This window comes from Cydia amplana, chromosome 11, assembly GCF_948474715.1.
Source record: "Cydia amplana chromosome 11, ilCydAmpl1.1, whole genome shotgun sequence".
NCBI lineage: Eukaryota > Metazoa > Arthropoda > Insecta > Lepidoptera > Tortricidae > Cydia > Cydia amplana.
Genome location: NC_086079.1, coordinates 4,012,292 through 4,023,823, shown reverse-complemented (window position 1 = coordinate 4,023,823; position 11,532 = coordinate 4,012,292). Strand labels below are relative to the sequence as shown.

The 11,532-nt window shown below is 36.4% G+C and overlaps 3 protein-coding genes across 3 annotated transcripts; all 3 read right to left on the bottom strand.

Moving 5' to 3' along the window:
* Positions 1-1,591: 1,591 nt before the first annotated feature.
* LOC134652304 (phospholipase A1 member A-like) lies at positions 1,592-4,001 on the bottom strand. The gene is made up of 3 exons (XM_063507476.1): positions 3,856-4,001; positions 2,734-3,034; positions 1,592-2,249 (listed from the first exon to the last, which is right to left on the bottom strand). The coding sequence occupies exons 1-3, from the start codon at positions 3,971-3,973 to the stop codon at positions 1,592-1,594; spliced, it is 1,077 nt and encodes a 358-aa protein (XP_063363546.1). The 5' UTR covers positions 3,974-4,001.
* Positions 4,002-4,729: 728 nt separating this feature from the next.
* LOC134652302 (phospholipase A1 member A-like) lies at positions 4,730-8,435 on the bottom strand. Its single transcript, XM_063507475.1, has 3 exons — positions 8,378-8,435; positions 5,829-6,129; positions 4,730-5,398 (listed from the first exon to the last, which is right to left on the bottom strand). The coding sequence occupies exons 1-3, from the start codon at positions 8,433-8,435 to the stop codon at positions 4,747-4,749; spliced, it is 1,011 nt and encodes a 336-aa protein (XP_063363545.1). The 3' UTR covers positions 4,730-4,746.
* Positions 8,436-9,720: 1,285 nt separating this feature from the next.
* Positions 9,721-11,305, bottom strand: LOC134652164 (phospholipase A1 member A-like). Its single transcript, XM_063507325.1, has 2 exons — positions 10,985-11,305; positions 9,721-10,421 (listed from the first exon to the last, which is right to left on the bottom strand). Exons 1-2 carry the CDS (start codon positions 11,203-11,205, stop codon positions 9,743-9,745), a joined length of 900 nt encoding a protein of 299 aa, XP_063363395.1. The 5' UTR covers positions 11,206-11,305; the 3' UTR covers positions 9,721-9,742.
* Between the last annotated feature and the right edge of the window lie 227 nt (positions 11,306-11,532).

The window sequence follows — 11,532 nt, the reverse complement described above, 5'->3', positions numbered from 1 at the left end:
GGTATACCTAATGATCGAATTACCTAAAATTAACATACCCACTGCACGAATTACCTAAAGTCGGTATACCTAATGCACGAAATACCTGAAGTCGATGCACTTAATGAACGAAATACCTAAAATCAAAATCAAAAATATAATTATTGTTTAGTAGAATATTATTAGACATAGAACATTTGGTATACTTTTTTTAGCCAAATCATTCCATTGGCTTACTATAGATAGGTGCGATGACGAGCAAAGCGAGGAGGAGCGTGTTAGGTTAACTGCGACGAAACAGTGCCAAAACCGACTTTAGTTTCATCGTCATGATGTTAACTTACAAAAATTAAGTTTTTGTGTTTTATAATAGACTTACGAAATCATTCTACTACCTAAAACGTAGCGTTTCTAAAAGTGTATTTTTAAGTCGTATCCAAACAAACAGTTTCTACTATAAGGTTGGGAAATCATACGACTTATTGGGTGGAGTTGCCACTTGCTCATTCGGCAAAATTATATGAATTTGGTGCTAGGTATTTAGACTTTAGGTATTCCGTGCATTAGGGATATCGACAATAAATAATTCGTTCAGGGGGTATATCAACTTTAGGTATTTTGTTCGACAGGTTTAACAGTTGTAGGTATTTCGTCCATTAGGTAAATCAAGTTTAGGTACATCGTTCATTAGGTATATCAGCTTTAGGTGATTCGTGCATTAGGTATAATAGCTTTAGGTGAAACGTGCATTCGGTATATCGGCTTTAGGTGAAACGTGCAGTAGGTTAAACGTGCATTAGGTATATCGTGCATTAGGTGTTTCGTCCATTAGGTTATTTGAGCTTAGGTATTATAAACTTAGGTCACAGGAGATACTATCTTGACATTATTTTAAAATCTTATCATTCTGTAATTATTTTTTTTTTTAATTTAATATTTTATTGATTATATTCTGGTGACATCCTTGTTTTGACGATCATAATATGAATTCTTGTAGATTGACATGCCTGCAATTTATAATGTAATCTGTATTATGAAATAAATAAATCTATCTATCTATCTATCTATCAGTCAATGTTTAGGTAAAATTATCAATAGGTAATTTAAAAATAGGTGAATCAAGCATAGGTGATTCAACATTAGGTAAATCAGTTTTCGGTATTCTGATATGTAACCGTCGGGCGGGGTCAGTACTTGGATGGGTGACCGTTTTTTTGCTTGTTTTGCTCTATTTTTTGTTGATGGTGCGGAACCCTCCGTGCGCGAGTCCGACTCGCACTTGGCCGGTTTCTTTTTTCTAAGTTTGTGTAAAAATCTTAATGCGGTTCACAGAATACATCTACTTACCAAGTTTCAACAGTATAGTTCTTATAGTTTCGGAAAAAAGTGCCTGTGACTTACACGGACAGACAGACAGACAGACATGACGAATCCATAAGGGTTCCATTTTTTGCCATTTGGCTACGGAACCCTAAAAAGGAGACGTTTATTCAATTTTTTTTTTTGTAATGCGGAATGAAATAGGAATATGACATTACTTTTCGGAAAGTTAAATTTTTATTAGGTAGATATATCAATTACATAATTATTATAATAATCAAGTCTGATTTATTTAATCTAATGTGAAATACGGGTTAAAAGTATCGTTACTCCTCTTTCTCAAACCTCTCTTACCCAAAGAATACGGCCACCTGTTGCTGGTCGCCAGATAATAAATACCAGGCTTACTTTTATCTAAATATATATCTAAAGTATTCGTTACCAAAGGCTTTGTATCATAGCAATCTCCCAATCTCGCCTGCGCCACAGATTCACACCGCACGGCAATGAAGCGATGAGGGTTCATCAATGCAGACACCCAGACAAAATAAGATCTCATATGGCTGCACGGAATCGTGCAGGGTATGAACGATATTTCCCCCGGTTGCCACTCGCCTCCATTGACGTAGATTGAGATTGTTCCAACTGGAATACCTATCCCGAATCCTTCGCTGTTTGTGATGATAGCAATGACAAAATCAGCGTCCGAGGGGTCTAATCTCTGCTTCGGTCCGAGATATCTAAAGCATGGACCACCAGGGTCGAGTGCAACGAGAGTGGAGACGTTTTGACCAGTGATACTCCGGAAGTTCTTGGCTATGTAGCTTATGGTTTGTCCGCCGAGGCTGATGCCGCATATGGTCAGATTTTTAGGGTCCATACCAAGCTTAGTGAGGGCTGCTAGCATCTCAGCAGCGTGTTTTCCAACTGGACGCATTAAGCGTGAAGCTCTGTAACAATATTTCACATTAACGTATTGCATGCTTGTATAAATATTTACGGCTTTTGTGCTTACAAATATATATACTTATATTACTTATACATAGTTTCTTGCGAAAGAAAAAAGGCATGTAGCGTTTACAGAGATATACATGTATAATAAAACTGAAAATAAATCGTCAATTTCGGACATCGAATGGAACTATTCATTGAAGCTACCTCGCATATACATCATTCATCTGATATACCTCTACATCTCATATACATCTACATATACATCGCATATATATCTGTATAAAATGTTCTTTGTCTGGATTATGTTAGATGGGATTTCTATGTTTTTATTAGTAAAAGTAGTATTAGTTTAGGTAGTAGTTTCATAGGTATTAATAACTAATACTTGTTCTCTTTGTACAGAGTATATTTTTGTAAGGCATAAAGAAATACCTTCGCAAAACTCCAAAAAGATTTGGATGTCACCTTTAGCATACTTACTTCTCAAAAGTCGTCGTCGTGAAATACAGCGTCTCCAAAAGAAGCACATTATAATCCATCTGCTTATACAGAAGACCCAATAGTCTTCCCACACCCCAAGTCCCCGAGTCCCAGTAACCTCCGACATAAAGCATAGTCTTGTTTTTGACATTAAAATCAGGGTTACGAACTATCTCTTTCACGCGGTAGTAGTTGTATTTAGGCCATTTGGCGCTAAGTATGTTTCCGTGGCTCAGAACTGATAGGTGGAGGTTTTTCAAGCTTTCTGGTTTTATTCTGGATGGTAGCCAAGAGCCTGGACCTGCACAAGTGCACAAGGATTGTCCGTTAGGTATCTATATAATATTTGAAAGCATCGTCCACACTGACAACTTTAAAAAATTCGTAACTAAACCTTAACACCAAGACTTCGTTCAACAGTTTTCAGTGTGTAGGTATCAATCCAAACCCACGTCGACGGTGCGTAAAAAAAAACGCGGTGTGCATAGGGCTTACTAGGTTGATGGTCTATATACTATATATCGTTTAGATCAAATAACATGATGGTTTCAAGGAAAAATCCTCTAAAATGTTGACTAAAAATATAACCAATAAATTATTGAAAATTCAACAATAAATCATCAAATCAGTCATCATATTCAATTCAAATCATTTATTAATGTGTAAGTACATACTTAAACATTTATAAATGACTAGCTTTTGCCCGCGACTTCGTCTGCGTGGAGTTAGTAATTTGGGTAGCTTATTTTTACCCAATCTGCTTTTTAACGATTCCCCATACAAACTTCCACCCCCCTTTTCACCCCCTTAGAAGGCAATATCTGGGAAAAAACTACCCTATGTCCTTCCCCGGGACTCAAACCATCTCCATATCAAATTCCAACTAAATCGGTTCAGCAGTTTAAGCGTGAAGAGGCAGACAGACAGACACACTTTCGCATTTATAATATTAGTATGGATTTGAATTGAATATTCATGCTCAAATTTAATATCCTTTATATAGGTAATATTTTTTCTTGGATATATGTGAGTATATTAGTTCATTAGATTTTTATCCTTAGCCTGTTTTAATTAGTATCTAGTGTTAGCATACTTATAGGTAATAGTATTTAATACACTTACAGTCTGGAATTAATCCTTGGACAAATCCTTCGCCAGTTATGTTAGTTTCCACTGCTCCAGAAACACAAATATACACTGTCAAATATGTAACTGTCAACAAAATTTCTCTCTTCTTCATCTCTTTGGTTTTCCTTCTGTTCTGATTTTATTGTAGTTTTAATAATACACTATTCTGATTTCATTTGTTTAAAGTAATCGTTTTACAGATTGTGGTTTTTGATAATGATAAGTTTTAAATTCCCTTATTTTCTACAAGTATTTTCAGTTGAGTGGCAAAGAGATGTCTGCTCTTAAGCACGAAGCGTTACTATGAACGGACTAAGTAGTTATTTCTTGTTTTATTTTATTTTATTTGAAATGCACGAGGAAAGTAAAAATTACACCTTATATTTCTTTTTAATAATGTACCTATTCAATGTAAAATTATTGGAAAAGAAATATTTGCATTTGCAACTTCTTGAAGGTGACGTGACGATATTTCTAATTTTGTATATCTTATTTCAATTTCTCTGATGAAGTCTTGTTTTGACAAGTATTTCAGATTATGTTTGAGTTTATTATTTTAACATGGATTTGTTTATATAGGTATTTATTTACCTATGAATTATTGTATTTTTTCAGATTGTATTACCTATTTTATTATATTACTTAATTTAAGCATATGCAAAAATTGCGTGAACCTTTTCTTCTGCTAGCCTCTGATTCATAATAATGGATCTAAATTTTAGGGTTTCGCAAATAAAAATCATTTTACACTTTTATATTTAAACAATTCGCGTTAATATAGAACTGGTTCAACAATTACGACAGCGATCTGTGATCACATTTCCACTACATTAAAATATCTATTGTCAATAAATTGGCTAACTTATCTGTCTTCAGTACAAACATTTAGATGTTCCAAAAATATGAGACGGATTTTCCTTTCTTCTTTAACCCGTTCTTCCCCAAACCAAACGGATACCTATTGGACGTTCGCAAATAATATATACCTGGTTTACTTTTATCGATAGCCAAATCCATTGTATTTGTCACTAGTGGCTTCTTGTCATAGCAATCACCATCTTTCGCTTGTGCCACAGTATCACATTGTACAGCGATCAGTTTACCAGGGTTTACCAGAGCTGCTATCCAAAGAAAATATGCTCTCAGATGACTGCACATGACATCGCATGGCAACCAAGAGATTTCCCCTGGCTGCCACTCCCCTCCATTGACGTAAAACGACGCGTGTCCAACGGGTGTACCTAGTCCGAAACCTTCGCTGTTCGTGATGATGGCCAGGACAAAATCAGCGTCGGACGCATCTAATCTGTCATCCGGTCCTAGATATCTGAAGCAGGGTCCACCAGTGTCCATGCCAACGAGCATGGAGACATTTTGCCTGGTTATCCTCCTGTAGTTTTTAGCTACGAAGCTCATGGTCTGCGCTCCTAGACTGAGGCCGGCTATCTCCAGGGTGGTAGGGTCGAGTCCAAGCGAGGTTAGAGTTGCTAGCATTTCGGCCCCGTGCTTGCCGACTTCGCGCATCAGGCGGGCAGAGCTGGAAATTAACAGTAATAATCAATTTTAGTAAACAAAATACTCACACAGGCATATTTATATATTTTTGAGTTTAATGGAATTATGAACAAGTATTAAGGTGACATTCGGATGGTGACTGCAGCAGCATTATTTTTGCAACGTTACTACTGCAGCTTGGCATACCCTTGCCCTTGGCAACTAATCCCAAGGATTGGCGTAGTCACTAGTTTTTATGAAAGCCACTCCCATTGATATTCCAACCCAGAGTCGAAACGAAACTAGGCCTAAAGGGCAATGCAGACGGACTGCAACCCGACTGCAATTTCTATGGAAACTGCACGACGTTGTATAGAGTTTAGATTTCTCAACATCAAAAATAATGAATATTATTTTTGGATTCTCTATAAAAAATTACAATTTCAATTTCTCTTTATAGTAGGTATACTCACTCAATAAAATACGTGGTCGTAAAATACACGGTGTCCAAAAGAAGCACATTATATCCCAATTGCTTGTAAATATTCCCCAATGTCAGACCAAGCCCCCACATGGTAGAATCCCAATACCCTCCTATGTACAGGAAGGTTTTCTTCGTGATATCAAAGTCTTGGTGGCTGGCCATTTCCTTTACTCTATAATAGTTGTACATGGACCAGTTTCCACTAAGTGGACCGCCTTCACCAACAAGTACTAGGTAGAGCTTTTTTAAACTTTCCGGCTTGATTTTAGCTGGGTTCCTCGTGTCTTGACCTGTGGATTGTAAGAATTTTTTAGGTTATTTTTTAAAATATTAGAATCATTGATTTGAGTCAAACCGCCGTTTGCTTTTTGTTTCAATAAGAGTGGTATTGGTAGTGGATTGCGGTGTCTGTTTAGTGGTTTTGGGCAGGTCCTCGCAATGGTACGAGTAGGTACGGGCGAACCTGCCTTTTAATGTATTCGCAAAGAAGGGCAGCAAGTAAATTAAATAAAACCGGCCAAGTGCGAGTCGGACTTGCGCACGGAGGGTTCCGCACCATCAACAAAAAATAGAGCAAAACAAGCAAAAAAACAAGCCAAAAAAACGGTCACCCATCCAAGTACTGACTCCGCCCGACGTTGCTTAACTTCGGTCAAAAATCACGTTTGTTGTGTGGGAGCCCCACTTAAATCTTTATTTTATTCTGTTTTTAGTATTTGTTGTTATAGCGGCAACAGAAATACATCATCTGTGAAAATTTCAACTGTCTAGCTATCACGGTTCGTGAGATACAGCCTGGTGACAGACGGACGGACGGACGGACAGCGGAGTCTTAGTAATAGGGTCCCGTTTTTACCCTTTGGGTACGGAACCCTAAAAACAAGAGTTGTCACCCGTATGGTTAACATCCGAAATGTTTGGAAAGATCCGAGGATCCGGATCCAGATCCGGATAATTTCATACATTCCGGATCCGGATTGCAAACCCTACACAGGTTAATTGAAACGGAGTACCTATCCTTTATGCAGATAAAAATTCAATCAGAAAATATGACTTTATAGCGATAAGTCCCTAAAATATTTATGCAAGTAAAAAAAAAATTGTCACGAAAAATGCCTACATGTCTACAGCATAGAGAAATAAGCAGGGTTCGGACAAAAAGTGCGGATGACGTAAAAATGACGTAATCTTGCACACAGGATGATGTTTGAGTCACTTTCGTGTGACATGTAGTAACAAAGTAGTATTAATGAAGTAACAAAATAATCGTAAATAAATCCATGGAATTAATAATACAGGTGGTAGGGTGATGTAGTGAATAAAATAAATTTCACGAAACTTGCCACAATATTCGAGTAAAGATGACATTTTAGAGCGTTTTCTTATACATTAGTAAATATAAATTTTAGCTAAATATAATCGTGAAGATACAATAGCTAAACAATAACGAAGTCAATTTATTGTTCATCTGATTGACAATGTGTCAGTCAAAAACGTACTTACTCATTTCAAGTGGCGATATCGTTTAATAAAGAGGTTGATAAATGATAAGTGATAATTGTTTATGAAAATCAAAAATACTATTTGAAATCATCCTATAAGTGGTTTGACGTCATCCGCACTTTTTGTCCGACCCCTGGAAATAAGTAAGCTTACCTATTTGTCATTTAATTATGTCTACAGGGAGAAAATAATGTTAGTTAGTATAACCAAACTTCGTCTCCGTGAGCAGAACCCTAACAGATTAACGTTAATGCATTTTGAAATAAAAATTAACTTACAGTCTGAGGGATTGCCCAAAGTGTATCCTTCATCCGTCCTATTATATTCAACTGCCACTGCCACTACGAAAACAATTGAAAACACGGACAAATACGTCACTGTTGATAATTTATCCACTAACATTATCTTTTATTTTATTAGCTTCCAATTTTATACAAGGACCACGTTGTTCAATACTTTTTTATCAACCTATGTTCTTGCTTTTATTTACCTATTTGTTGAATTCAGGTTAGTATAAGTGTGATACTGATAACATTACGTCTAATACGGGTTCACTGCTCTTATATGTGCATAATTTGAACACATTGCATAGATGTACGGGAATGTATTTAAAATGTATAGGATGTTCTTTGGCTCATTATATTTTTTTAGGGTGTAAAAACTACATATTACATTATAAATTAAAAAGTAAATCTGCTTGTCTTTTAGCGTTTCAAAGTAATATTCCCGGATTTATTTAAATGAAATTAGGCCTAGAATAACCTAAACCCTATAAAAGTATATTCGCTACTTTGTTTTAAAAAACTCACAACCGAGTGGAAAAGGTGAAAACATGGAAGGAAGGTGAAATCTATTGATTGAACAATCTCAATCGAGCTGGCGTGGCTCACTCTGCGATTTCGTCGTGTCGCTAGTCGCTAGTCGCTAGTCGCTACAAGTCGCCACACCAATTTTGGGTGTCTAGCCATAGTAGTTTGCCGCACACCGCTACGGAACGGACGCCAGGGGCCAATTAGAAGGGACCACTTGTATTACAAGTTACAAGCTTTTGAGAAACGGGCTTCTGCTCGCGCTTGTACCACCTAGCGGTCATATCTGTCGTAATAGACGCGTTTTGTTAGAGAGTGAATCTTAAATAATAGTACTAGGTACAGAACTAATAAATTTTATTATGTGGTTCGGGTGGAGCCAGTTTATTACGTAAAAAGTGATTGATAAATAAATAAAATAATAAATCTTTATTCAGTAAAACGTAGAACATTTAACATTAGGTTAAGAATATCTTATAAAGTACCTCTACCTGAACTAGGAAAATCCTGTATCTCAGGTAGAGAAAAATTAGTTACATATAGCTGGTCAAGCAAAACTTGTCAGTAACGAAAGGCGCGAAATTCACATTTTCTATGGGACGATATATATCCTACGCGCCTACATTTTTCAAATTTGCCGCCTTTTTCTACTGACAAGATCTGCTTCACCAAGTAAGTATATATGATAAAGGCAAACGAAGGTAAGTTCTTCCTAATGGTAAAAAACGTTATACCTACCAGAAAATTAGAGTTTATCATTTATACTTAACTGTAACAGCATTAATGTCACCCGCATAAATATTACATTGTCACTCAAATCAAATCTGCCCTATTTCTAACACATATTTCAAATATGTACATAGTTGCTAAGAACAATAAATGTAATAAGTCATTTGGCCAACGAAACAAAACATTTTGTGTGTATGGTAGTATTATAATATTATTAATGGTCACACAAATCTTAGAGATCTAAGACACGCAGCAGCGTACATAACCGTGAAATGCTACTAACAAAAACTACGCATAATAGGCTAGATGACACATTTTCATTTATGGTATCAATCAATCAGGTTTATTTTTAGGATCAAATGTCTATATGGGACCCATTGCATTAAAAAAAGCAATACAAAAGTCAGAAATGATAGTCAAAGTCCGACAGTCGTATTTCACTCGCGAAACGCCCCAAACAAATCGCTATGTGAACGTGACGTCAAGGTCACTGAGAGCGCATCTTAAAGTATGAACAAAACAAGAAAATTGCATTTTTGTGGGTGAAATATTGCGTTTATGTATAGTTGCAATACAATCTTTTTTTGGATAAAATGTGAGGAATCGAATGGTATCCTTACTTATTCCGTTTTTGAAAGTTAAAAAAAACTAAAGTTTTGTAACTTTCAGGTGCTGTATTTTTGTTTTATTTCCATATATTTTTTTAATACCTACAATATAAATATATTGTGATAAATTGCTCATTTGCTACCTATTTTACTAGATTTTGTTCTAAAATTCAACATGTGTCATCATCCCTAAATTGACGCTTATATATTTGAACAATGTAACAAATAATGATTACTTAATCCCAATAAACTTATTAAACCTTCAACACATCATCACGGTTAAGCCAGTTTAGGTGCTTGGTGATTTCATTATATTTCCTCTTCAACCCTCTTTTCCCCAAACCGTACGGGTACCTGTTATATGTATGCAAATAGTATATGCCCGGTTTACTTCTATCTGTAAATAAGTCCACGGTGTTCGTGACTCTTGGATGCCGTTCATAGCAGTCTCCATCTCTAGCTTGCTGCACAGAATCACACTGTATAGCTATAAATATTCCTGGGTTCATCAAAGCTGAGAGCCAAATGAAATATGACCTCAGATGACTGCAAATGACAAGGCATGGCAATGACCAAATGTCTCCAGGTTGGTACTCCCCTCCGTTGACAAAGACAGTCACGTGTCCAGCAGGTGATGCTATGCCAAAACCGTCCATATTCGTTGCGATTTGAAGGACGAAATCTGCATCAGAGGCGTCTAGTCTGTCTTTAGGTCCTAGATGCCTGAAGCAAGGGCCAGAAGGGTCCATTGCGGTGATTGAGGAGATGTTTTGGCCGGTTAATTGTTGGTAATGCTTGGCTACGAAGCCTGTGGCCGCTCCGCCGAGGCTGACTCCAGTTATTTCCAATTTTTTTGGGTCTAAGCCGTGGTTTTTCAAAGTTACCAGCATTTCGGCTACGTGTCTGCCGACGGGTCTGATAAGGCGCGCCGCACTGAAACAGATAAAAAAGGGTCCTATATTACATGATAAAAATAATGTATAGCGGGCTGATAATAGGGTATTCTCGTACTAGTCAAATCAGTTTCTTTTTGAAACTTTTTTGATTTGCTAATATGGCATTTATATGAAACATTACATCGTGACGTTACGGTCAACTCACCTACCTTTTTTTATATTTCTATCCGATTTATTAAATAGAACTTGTGTTTAAAAGTAACTGCTATCTATGTTTTTCTATTAATTATCTGGTGCTTTATTTCATTCATGGTGTGAAATAATTTATTTTAAATGCAGTATAGTACCCTATTGTGCTGGTTTGGTAGTAGTCAGGGACCTCAACCAGAGAACCAATAATATTAGTAAATAATATATAATCAAAATGTCATAAATATTTCAAAAAAAAAATAGGGGACAAAAACTTTTCTCTATAGGTCCGCCAATTTCGTCACATTAAATATTCAGTGAACTTTTTTTCCTTACCTTTTTTTTCTATTCGTAATAATTATTGACAAATATTTTAATTCAATTGTGCTAACGGCAATATTAAATACTTACATAGGAAAATGTTGTGCCGTAAGCTCGAAGTAGTCCACCAACAGAACATTATACCCCAACTCTTTATAAATGGTTCCCATAGTTCTCATCGTAGGGTAATTAATCGAGTCCAAATATCCGGGTAGTAGAACAACCGTCTTCTTGTCGAAATCGACTTCATGATGTGTGGCTAATTTGGAAACGTGTGAGTAGCTATACTTGGTCCAATTTACCATGAGCATATTGCCGGGACCCAGGACGGAAAGGGACAGTTTCTCTAGAGTTTTAGGCTTGAAAACAGCTGGTTTTAAGGAGCCTGGACCTGAAATTGGATAGAATAATCTAAGTATCTGCATGTAAATCGGTTAAACTACTTACATTGTTGAATAAACACAAGCCTTTTAAATAAATTGCTACCTTATAAAACAAAGTCTCTCGCCGCGTCTGTCTGTTTGTTCGCGATAAACTCAGAAACTGCTGAACGGATTTCCATGCGGTTTTCACCTATCAATAGAGTGTTTCTTAAGGAAGGTTTAAGTGTAAGTACATAATTTATTTAGGTTCTACCC

What these genes read in the sequence shown, in the direction of transcription:
- LOC134652302 (XM_063507475.1), bottom strand. Translation starts at nt 8,435, where the DNA reads ATGACCGCTAGGTGGTACAAGCGCGAGCAGAAGCCCGTTTCTCAAAAG. An exon ending in TTCTCAAAAGCTTGTAACTT is followed by an intron (nt 6,130 to 8,377) that starts GTAATACAAGTG and finishes TACAATCCACAG; the next exon opens with GTCAAGACACGAGGAACCCA. An exon ending in ACGACCACGTATTTTATTGA is followed by an intron (nt 5,399 to 5,828) that starts GTGAGTATACCT and finishes GTTAATTTCCAG; the next exon opens with CTCTGCCCGCCTGATGCGCG.
- LOC134652304 (XM_063507476.1), bottom strand. Translation starts at nt 3,973, where the DNA reads ATGAAGAAGAGAGAAATTTTGTTGACAGTTACATATTTGACAGTGTAT. An exon ending in CCAAGGATTAATTCCAGACT is followed by an intron (nt 3,035 to 3,855) that starts GTAAGTGTATTA and finishes GCACTTGTGCAG; the next exon opens with GTCCAGGCTCTTGGCTACCA. An exon ending in ACGACGACGACTTTTGAGAA is followed by an intron (nt 2,250 to 2,733) that starts GTAAGTATGCTA and finishes ATATTGTTACAG; the next exon opens with AGCTTCACGCTTAATGCGTC.
- LOC134652164 (XM_063507325.1), bottom strand. Translation starts at nt 11,205, where the DNA reads ATGCTCATGGTAAATTGGACCAAGTATAGCTACTCACACGTTTCCAAA. An exon ending in ACGGCACAACATTTTCCTAT is followed by an intron (nt 10,422 to 10,984) that starts GTAAGTATTTAA and finishes TATCTGTTTCAG; the next exon opens with TGCGGCGCGCCTTATCAGAC.